Consider the following 11,140-nt stretch of genomic DNA (forward strand, 5'->3'; position numbering starts at 1 on the left):
TAGAACTTCCTAATCTACTTGAACAGACAGCATGCATACATAGCTCAGATAGATTTCAGTGGTTCAAAAAGGCAGCTTATTACGACCTTCACAAGGACAACTAGAAATCTATGCTGACCTTTTAAGCAATGCTTATATCCCATGAAACAATGAGAAAAACTTAAATTAATGAAGTTCATTTTATATAATAACATTAAGAGTCCATTAAGAACTGTGACCTTAAGTTTACACAAAAGTATAAAAATGATTCAGAGATGCCGGTGTTGGACTGGGGTGTACAAAGTTAAAAATCACACAACACCAGGTTATAGTTCAACAGGTTTAATTGGAAGCACACTAACTTTCGGAGCGCTGCTCCCTCATCAGGTGATTGTGATCACCTGATGAAGGAGCGTCGCTCCGAAAGCTAGTGTGCTTCCAATTAAACCTGTTGGACTATAACCTGGTGTTGTGTGATTTTTAACTTTGTATAAAAATGAGTAATCTTAAAATCCTCATGCTATCCGTTGAGTTCCTATTTGTCCAGACGTGTTTGTAAAACTATAGGCTTTAAGAAGAAGAATGACTATAAGCTGTGATATTAAGTGATATTTCATGAATTGGTAGAATTTAGTCATTATGTCCCAGCCACAATGAGTGGGGGAGGCTTGATGGATAAGTTGGTCTTTCCTTGCCTGTCACTTGATATGTTCACACAACTTCAAGGTATGGCAAGAAATAAATTCAGAAAATGTTTTCAATGTTAGATACTGGAGATAAATGTCTCAACCTTATTCAAGAATCAGTTAAGTGATTTGATTGCCTTGTGATACAGAGGTAGTTTCTTGTCTTTGAGGCAGAGCTCTGGGATTAATTTTCACTCCGTGAATTAATGGCCATTGAAGGCATATTCAGGCCAGGACCAAACAGGTTAAATTATCAACCTGTAAATCCCTCCAGCTGGCAGGTGTGGCAGAGTATCCTGACTGTCCAGGACCATGTGATGGTAGCTGCAACTTAACAGGTTCTCCACATTAAAAGACTCCACACACAGCTTCTTGCTATGAACTGTACTCTGTGGAAAAGATCCTCTTCACCGTGAGGAGCTATCGGAAAAAGAAATAATTTAATGAACGAAGGTAGGCTGAAATGACTCCCCTCATCCATAATTATCTTGCACTTCACTGGTTTATGAACTAAATTATTGAACTAGATATCTTGTCTTAAGATATAATTTATTTCATTAAGGAGATAAACTGCATTAGCACTGTCACTAAATTGTGTTGGCACACTACCAAACAGGACAATAGCCATAAATACCATATAAACTGTGCAATCAGAGGAGCCAAAGAACTCAATGGCAAAGATTTTAAAAATGTCATCTTGGGTCACACCCATAAACCTTATGTCTTGGATCAAAAGTATCATTAGAAGAGGTCTTGGAGAAGATCAGCTGGAAAAATGCCCATTGGCTCAGGAGGCCTCAAAGGTAATGGGTAAAGAAATTAACAAAAGCTTCTTTGAATGAAGGAGCAATGAACATTTTTAATATCTTGTTTATAAAAGATTACCACAAAATGGATGAAATTTTACATGTAGCACCATATCATTTACACAACAAATTGACATGGATATCAACACAGCAAAACTAAGTTCTGCATTGCCATGGCTGTTTATTGTGTTTGAAAGATACATGACCTCCCATATGGTCAAATTCCAGAAACAAGAACAATAATCTTTAACGTACCCAGACACAGGGTTCCAGTCATTAGCCACAGCATCATCATTCCTGAGATGGAGGGAAACTGAAAATAAAAAAAAAGTGATTGAATTCACATTGCAATTAAAATAAAAATTTAAAATATAAAATTAAATAACATAACCCTGTACAGAGTCATAAATAATTTGTGCAAATAGAAAGCAAATGCTGCTAACCTGGAATTTTAAAATTTAAATGTTGATAATCAAAGTATCTGAAAAAAAAAGTTAATGTTGACTGAATTTATGCACTCGCAACATTAACTTTTTTTTTCCCTTTCAATCACTGCACAATATGCTGTATGATCTCCATTTAAGCTTATATAAAGTATAAATCCATAAAATATTAAACTCTTCATGCTATTTTTTGAATTCCTATTTGACCCAGAGGTGTTGGTAGAACTTAAGTCTATGACAAGAATATTAACTAAAAGACTGTAATTTCCTTTGATTAATCATAATTGATTTGAGAGATTGACATAAATCAATCACAATGAATATGTTTGTATGGGTTTTGCAAGTGCAGAATGAACCACAATCCAATTAGCCATTATCAAAAGACGGCAAGCTGTGACTGTCGCCTACACCAGTCCAGCTAATATACTGGAATCTAGACAGATTCAGTAGGTTGAATTTCAACTAATGAACAATTCAGACAAAAGCATGATTCTTCACAACAGAAATATTTTTAAAATTTCTCCAATGTTTACAAATGAACGGCATTAACATCTGTGTTAAATTGCAATAGTGTGACCCATTTTTCTAAGCAAAGGGTAGGCTATCAAATGATTTTCCATGAATACTTTGAAGTTGGTGTATCAATATCTTGACTGCATAACATTTATTTAACAGACGGAATTTTACAAAGGGCAATGCTTAAACAACAACTCAAAATGATTTTATGTGCGCTTAGTTTTGTAACCAATTTCTTGCTTTTCAATACGATACTAGATGCCCTGTCAGTTTAAAATATGATTAAAGAGACTGCTAATAATATGCAAATATATTTAAACATTCAAACACTTAAAAAACATATCCAAACAATACATTCCCATGTGTCAGTCTGACAAACTAACTATGACTGGTAATTCTGAGATAAACATTCTGGTCTTACACTGCTCAAGACGATCATTTAAAATAACCTACACCTTTATTCTACTGGAGCTGTTTGTGAAATGGCTTCACATATATTACTTCATACTGCCAATACATTTTGAACCTCACATTATTTGGCTGTTAAATAAATCATTATTAGTTGACTAGGAGTAAAAATTATTGCTTTAAAGGTAGCACCTTGCCACAAGCATTCTACACTCTACCATCTCCAAGTCCCCACTAGCCAGTACTCAAAGACAAAATGAAACTGCTTCTCTTAAAGTTAATATTTTGGGTTAATTATTTGAAAGATGTGCCACAGTAAAGTATTATTTGACATTTCCGAACTATGTTACTCAAAATTGGTGATATGTGTTTGTCTAACTGCTGTTGGATACTGACTTATCCTAATCTTTCTTTTACTATCTTCCTGCAGTGCAATACACACAGATTAAAATGTCACTCACAATTTGTTGAACTAGTAGGTGAATGGAACTGTGTAGCTCACTAAGCATCCTGTCATATCTAAAGACCGGATAGAATCCACAATCTTCCGTATAATTAGAGTGACTCAAACGTCACCTGAAGTGAATATTATCTTTGAATTTATGCTCAAAAGTAACCAAGGCTAAATTGAACAAACACCTATTCTCCCTGTGAAATACAGGTCTAATCATAGCTAGCATCACATCTCCATCAAATCATGACCTACACTGGGTGGTGATTTTATTCTACATTTTCATTCAAATTTTGTTAATTTTTGCTTTTGTTGAAATCATTGGTATGCAATTATTTGCTCTCATTTTTCAATTACTTGGATTTTGAACCATACAAATTGCTTGAGCTTGCACACTTATTAAACTAGTCCTATTTACATGTTATTGGAATCTTGATCACTAAACATTTAGAATATATTTTTATGCACTTTACACAGTGACTTCCAATCCATTTGGTATGGACCAGGCCAGACCCCCTCAAAACATTAAAGAAAGTATCCCAGACCCTACCTTGGCTAGTTGTTTTAAGCAGGTGTAAGATAGATATTCCAGGAGAGATACAGTTGGTCAAACCACTTAGTTTTAAGCAAAACAGAATTTATTTACAAGTTTGACGAATGAAACAGAAACAAAAGAGATCAGAATACTAAATAACTTAACCCATCCGAAAACCCAACAGACCATACCAACTTAATGATGCTGTTCCAAATACAAGCAACAATCACCATAAAACCCTTTGGCACAAAAGGCAAAATCAAATGCAGAATCTTACAGGAGAGAAGTCTGGGAGAGAGAACCAGCATGAGCCTGCTTCTTTGGGTCCAGCAGCTTCAAAACTGCCTGACTGCTTTCAGTGAATAACCAGACAGGTAAAAACCAAATCAAACCAGAGAAAAGCTGAGTTGGTGGAACTGGCCACTCCCTACTCATTGTACAAGTGTTTTTCTAAACCTTAAAAGCCTTTTGCCTGAGGCAGTGTCAGTTAACTAGAATCAAATTGTCCCTAAAACCCTTTAACTTAGACTTTTCAGAGTCTGTTTTTTACGACCTCTATGAAAATAAAACCAAGGACAACATAATCTTTTTAAGGGAGCAGGATCATCACACATTCGGGAACTAAAAATTCTATTCATGAAGAAACCAAAGTTCTATTCACTATTTCTCATTCATTGCTATATCTACAATAAACCTGACAATAACTGCCAAATTCATTTCAAAACAGCGAGGCATATTAATAAAGGCTTACAGAAAGTGTCTGCTTCAGTTGACAAAAGACAAAAACCTTCATAAATGGAGATTAGAATTAGAATAACTGCTGGTAATCAACAATGTGGAAAAGAGATAGAAAATAAGGCAGATCAAGAAATAATGATGAGTTTGTGTCAAACTGGGTTTGAAAAGCACACACATTAAAGGAGGTATAAAAGACTGAGAAGTGGAAAAAGCCCTAACCATAGGAGCAATGAAAAGTATCACACACAATATGATCATGTCTTGAGAAGGACTGACACAGGGAAGAGGCCATGAATGGCAGAAAGTTGAAGTTTGGATGAGGTGGAATCTAAGAAAACAGGTAAGCCGTAATAATTTATATTGGAAAGATGTTGTGAAATTTGAAAGGGTTCAGAAAAGGTTTGCAAGGATGTTGCCAGGGTTGGAGGATTTGAGCTATAGGGAAAGGTTGAATAGGCTGGGGCTGTTTTCCCTGGTGCATCAAAGGCTGAGGGGGTGACCTCAGAGGTTTATACAATCATGAGAGGCATGGATAGGATAAATAAACAAAGTCTTTTCCCTGGGGTGGGGGAGTCCAGAACTAGAGGGCATAGGTTTAGGGTGAGAGGGAAAAGATATAAAAGAGACCTTTTTCACGCAGTGGGTGGTGCGTGTATGGAGCTGCCAGAGGAAGTGGTGGAGGCTAGTACAATTGCAATTTAAATTAGTACAATTTAAAGGCATCTGGATGGGGAGATGGGCCAGGTGCTCGCAGGTGGGACAAGATTGATTTGGGATATGTGGTCGGCATGGACGAGCTGGACCGAAGGGTCTGTTTCCATGCTGTACATCTCTATGACTAGTTTGATGGACGGGGACAAAAAAAAAGTGTGAGAATTAATTGAAAGACATTGATAAAGAGAATATGAGCATTAACTGCAGGGAAACGAAGAATCATCATGAATTGAGTAAAGCATGAAGAAGGAGAAGAGTTGCAACTTAACTAAAAGAGAATGTATGAGGGCCATGGAAATGAAGGCCAAGGTATGATTGTTATGAGAGGACAGCTAGCTTCAGATGAAACATAGAGGAAGAAAAATAGCAGCATGAATTGAGAGGGCTGGAAAAATGAAAGTGTCCCTTTCAATTAGGTAGAGAATTGAATGAGGAAATATCTCCAGCAACACAGGTTGGAGGAGGGAGACCCTATGCACAAGACAGGGTTGAAAGTGGAAAACTAACTTTCTACATGGCTTTTAGGCAAGCTACAGTCTGGCGGATCTTTTGAAAATACAAATTGTACTCTTTTTTTCATTAATCATACCAATGCAAAAAAAAATTTAAGATGTATAAAATAGATGTTTAAAATTAACTAAAATAGAACAAATTTTGTAATGAAATGTAACATTCATCCCAAACCACTGTAGAAATTGCATTCCAGACCAGCCAACAGCACCATATCTGGTCAACAAAACACTGTACAGCATTGGAACAAGTCACTTAGCTTTTTGTTGATCAGTTTCATCACACCATTTAAGACCCACTTGGTCAGTTTCCATCCATCCTGAATAACTGAGGAAGAAGGCAGCCTGTGATTCACCCAATAAAACTCAAATTTAACAGCAGAATCAATCAAAATATTGATCATGACTTTCAGATCCAAAGATACCTAACAATTGTTTCAGGTGTGGCCCTGGACACTTCCAAGTCAGTGACTTGCATTTGGATGACTTATTTTGCCAGCACTAATCCCAATTCATATTTTAATCTTTTTCCCAAAAAAACACATTGTTAAATATCACAGAAATCACAATGTCTCCAAAGTAGGCCACTCAGAACTAGTGCAGGCACAATGGGCTATAAGTAGGTGCCAATCGCCTTCCATTTCCCCACGTCCCCAAACATCATTTCCAATTATCATCCAATATCCTCTTCAATGCCTCAATTGAACCTGCCTCCACCACATTTCCAGGCTGTGAGTTCCATACCCTAACTACTCACTGGGTGAACGTGTTTTCTCTCAAATCACCCTTGCAGCTTTTACAGTCCAATTTAAATCTATCTTTTAAAAGTGGGAACAGCTTCTCCCTATCTACTCTATCCAATCTGCTCATGACTTTGAAAACCTCGATAAAATTTCTTCTTAGTCCTCTTCTCTCCAGGGAGAACAGTCCCAACTTTTTCAACCTATTCTTACAACCAAGGTTCTTCATCTCTGGAGCTAATTTCTCATTGTTGGATCTCTTCCTCCTGAAGGCAGGTCCAAGTTACAGCATCGTAGTCACTTCTCGAATCTACCCCCAGCCAGAACAGGGATCAAACCCAAAAGAGCTGGAACAAACCACATCCACAACAGCCCTCCAGTCAACTGGTCCCCCATGGAGTCTGAGTCCAAATGGCAACATGGACTTTTACATGCATGTTGTAGTCCATTATATGATGGTGGAAGCTCAAAATTTACTTCTCACCACATGGTTGATGAAGAATTTCTCCCACTTTTATTACATATTAGTTGAAGAATAATAAAGAACCTCTTTGGCCCTGTCATGACAGGGCTTTCCTCAGCCGTCAAGTCCTGCAGGAAATTTGAACCCAGAGCTATGGGCTAAAAGATACACACTACCCACGGTGTAACAAGACCTCCTAAAGTTTGTTGAAGTTACAATCCTCCACTTGCCCAACACATTTTCATTGGAATTACTTGCTCAGTTTCAACGAGGGCCGAGCTGTCAGCTGTTTAGAGGTAATCGGGCAGTTTTCACTAGCGTTCCAAATTGTGCTATCTTCACGAAAATTCAGAATGTGGCACTTTTGTCTGAGGATCTGATGTACATTTAGTGATCTATTAGCAGTGATGAAAAACTGTTCTGCTAAAAAATGCACCAAAACCCAAGTTCCAACTCTAGTTAAATAAAAACCACGCGCCAGATTTCCCTGTACTCTGTGTTGATTCTCGTGTTAAATCCCTTAAAAAGCAAGTTATCGTCAGGAAAAAGTCTTCGGCAATGCTTTTATTTGCAAACATACAATGGCGAAACTGATGTGGAAACAGCTAATGTGGTGCGCAGCTGCTCTGGCACTTTTCCATCCCCCAAAAAAATTAGAAGGAAGATTTGCCACATCTATTCCCTGGAATATAACATTCTCCATCAAACGCTATACGCAGTAGTCATCTTTATGTACAATTCTTTCGAGGGTAAGGCAGCAATCGGACAGAAAAGTCGGAGAGAATGTTGGAATAACAAACCGCACATTCTTCAATAAACTAAAGTACCGCAAATTGGTTTTAGAACAAGTAAACTTTCAAGCCCCACCTTTCCTTCAAACATTCCTGAAATTGTGTTTCACGCACTCGAGCAGATTTTGCCCACTTTCTCCTTCAGAAGAACTCAATCGCCTAAAGCTTAAAGCAACAAGTCAAGAAACAATCTTTCAAACTCACATTTAACTGCCCAGTGCCGAGGCTGAAATCACAACTTCTGGTGGGGGGGGGGGAGATTAAAGGGTCGCTTCAAGAATCACTTTCCGAGCACCGTGTTGTCTGACATGGTTATTCTTTCTTTCCCACCACCATCTATCCAGTGCAGTGACCAGAGGCCACACATAACCACTGGGAAGCACGCTGTGCAAGCGTGAGCTGGGAGACAGCACCGAGCCGGCTGACAGACCAAAGCTCAGCGCAATCGATCGAGAGCCCGTCAGCAGCGACCCTAAGCCCCGCTGCTGCTTCACTGACGTTTGTTCACACGTGGCTGCTCTTTTCTGAGAAGCTGATTCCAGACCCTAGCGGGGCGGGGGGGGGGAAACAGGAGAGTAGGTAACAGCAGCTCCGCACTGACGAGTGTAGCTGAGTAATGAGGGAGGAGGTGCGGGCCAAATGACAGTGACAGACTGAAAAGGGCTGAACGGGGGCAAAAGGTGAGCAATTGCATGAGTCGAACACGTGGGCACAAACAGAAGCAGGCACACAGCAAGAGGGTTGAGGACGCGGACGGAGCAAGAATCACAGCTGAGTCAGTAATAGGCCGAAAGAAAAGGGTGAGTCATTGGGGGAAAATGGGCATTGACAGGATTGGAAATAAAAGGATAAATATCTGAAAAGTTTGAGACAGAGGACCGAAGCAGGAAACTAAGTTGCTCTTTCAGAGCTGACGTAGGCGTTACGACTAAATAACCTGCTTTCTTGCTTCAACAAATCTGTTTAAAATCTGAATATAAATCAAACATCTTTTATACGCTTTTCGAAGTTTCTCGCCAGACTTCTGGCATAATCAAAGAGGCAGGTATTGAATTAAAGAACTTTATTTTCCAAATCTAGGCCACAATTCTTAGATGTACCTTATAAGTAAATATTGCCAAATACTTTGTCTTAAATGCTAAACCTCTTTAGGCTTGGAACATTTTAACCAACATGCAGTGTATGAAAGTATGGCACACAGTTTTAATTTTCTTATAGTTGAAACTTAAATTTTGATGCACTTTTGCATAATCTGGCATTGACAAGATCAAGAAAGTGGATAGGAATAGACACTGAATGGCAGGATGGAACATGTGGAGCGGTGATGGATGTCAAAGGTTCACATTGGTCAGGAGTTAATTTGTAACAGAGGCAAACAATGGATTCTGCATGGCCGTGGTTGGGCATGAAGACAGAAAAAGTTATATGCTAGGAATTCTACACATTTGTTCAACAATTATTAACAACCTTTTATGGATGTCTGAAACTCTGGAAAACATTCCAATACAAATAAGTAGAATGTGTGAAACAAACATGGACTTAACATTAGAAGGTCACAGATATGGGAGGAATTGGTTAATATACTAGTACTGACATTCTAACTGGTAAGGAGAATATAACTCCAATCTGAAAACATTTATTTAGACTGGTTGCCTCGATTATTAGCATATTGACAACATCCTCTTCTTCAATGAATAGATGTAAAGTGTTCATTTAGCATACCTCCATAAGAGTATTTGGTCCTTAATCAGCCCGCCCTACCTTTGATTATACTTTTAGTATTTTGTATTTCTAAAGGACATTTTATTTCTTTGTATTTTGGTCATTAATCAATTCTAGTCATTCTCTGTGCCCGTCTTATTTCTCTTTTGCATCTTTTTCTGTACTTTCTGATCAACTTGGTGTTTTATTGCATTATAAATCTTATAATTACCATTAGCAATTATCCTATTTCAACTTACCCTCTAGTTTTTGAGGGCACTCTAACTTTTGATGCTTGTTCATTTCTCTCACTCTTTTCCCCCGTCCCCCCCTTTCCTCCTCTCCTTTGTCCCCCACCCCACTAAGAACATAAGAAATAGGAACAGGAGTAGGCCCATTCAATAGTGAGTCCACCATTCAATAAGATCATGGCTGATCTTTTCGTGGACTCAGCTCCACTTACCCGCCCACTCACAATATTCCTTAATTCCTTTACTGTTCAAAAATCTATCTTTGCCTTAAAAACATTCAACAAGGTAGCCTTAGCTGCTTCATTGAGCAGGGAATTCCACAGATTCACAACCCTTTGGGTGAAGAAGTTCCTCCTCTACTCATTCCTAAATCTGCTCCCCCACCCCTATTTTGGGGCTATGCCCCCATTTCTGGTTTCACCCGCCAGTGGAAATAACCTCCCTGCTTCTAGCTTGTCTATTCATACAAACATAGGTGCAGGAGTAGGCCATTTGGCCCCTCGAGCCTGCACCACCATTCAATTCGATCATGCAATCTCAGTATCCCATTCCCACCCCCTCTCTCCATACTCCTTGATCCCTTTAGTCACAAGGGTCATGTCCAGTTCCCACTTGAATATATCTAATGAACCGGCCCCAATAGTTTCTTGTGAGAGAGAATTCCACAGGCTCACAACTCTCTGTCTTGAATGCCCTACCCCTTATTCTTAGACTGTGACCCCTAGTTCTGGACTTTCCCAACATCAGGAACATTCTTCTCACATCTAACCTGTCCAGTCCCATCAGAATTTTATCTATTTCTATGGGATTCCCGCCTCATTCTTCAAAATTCCAGCAAATACAAGCCCTGTCGATCCCGTCTTTCCTCATATGTTAGTCCTGCCATTTCAGGAACCAGTTTGGTGACCCTCCACTGGACTCCCTCAATAGCAAGAATGTCCTTCATCAGATGAGGAGACCAAAACTGCACACAATACTCAAGGTGTGGCCTCACCACAGCCCTGTATAACTGCAGCTAGAATCCTTACTCTGATATTCAAATCCTCTCGTTCTGAAGTCCAGCATGTCATGAGCTTTCCTCACTGCCTGCATGCCAACTTTTAGCGACTGTTCTACCATGACACCCAGGTCTTGTTGCACCTCACCTTTTCCAAAACAGCCACCATTCAGATAATAATCTGCCTTCCCTTTTCTATGACCAAAGTGTATATCCTTGTATTTATCCACATTATATTGTATTTGTCCACTCAGCAGTCTGTCCAAATCCACCTCTTAACAGCCTCCTCACAGCACAGACTGATACCCAACTTAGTGTTATCTGCAGATTTGGAGATATGGCATTCAATTCCTTCATCCAGATCATTAATGTATATTGTGAACAGCTGGGGTCCTAGCTCTGAACCCAGTGG

General features: G+C 39.0%; 1 protein-coding gene across 2 annotated transcripts in view; it reads right to left on the minus strand.

Annotated features, from left to right (window-relative positions):
• Nucleotides 1-8,338, minus strand: part of lepr (leptin receptor) — a 126,581-nt gene extending 118,243 nt beyond the window's left edge. For both annotated transcript variants that reach the window (XM_043699432.2, XM_043699431.2), the window contains exons 1-2: nucleotides 7,984-8,338; nucleotides 1,727-1,784 (exon numbers count right to left, since the gene is read on the minus strand). In XM_043699432.2, the coding sequence (XP_043555367.2) occupies nucleotides 1,727-1,766 (40 nt within the window). In that variant the 5' untranslated portion in view covers nucleotides 1,767-1,784; nucleotides 7,984-8,338. The remainder of the gene's footprint in view (nucleotides 1-1,726; nucleotides 1,785-7,983) is intronic.
• Nucleotides 8,339-11,140: the final 2,802 nt, after the last annotated feature.

Source organism: Chiloscyllium plagiosum, unplaced genomic scaffold (assembly GCF_037043375.1).
Source record: "Chiloscyllium plagiosum isolate Xiang-an unplaced genomic scaffold, Cpla_swu_hap1 HiC_scaffold_9, whole genome shotgun sequence".
Taxonomy (NCBI): domain Eukaryota; kingdom Metazoa; phylum Chordata; class Chondrichthyes; order Orectolobiformes; family Hemiscylliidae; genus Chiloscyllium; species Chiloscyllium plagiosum.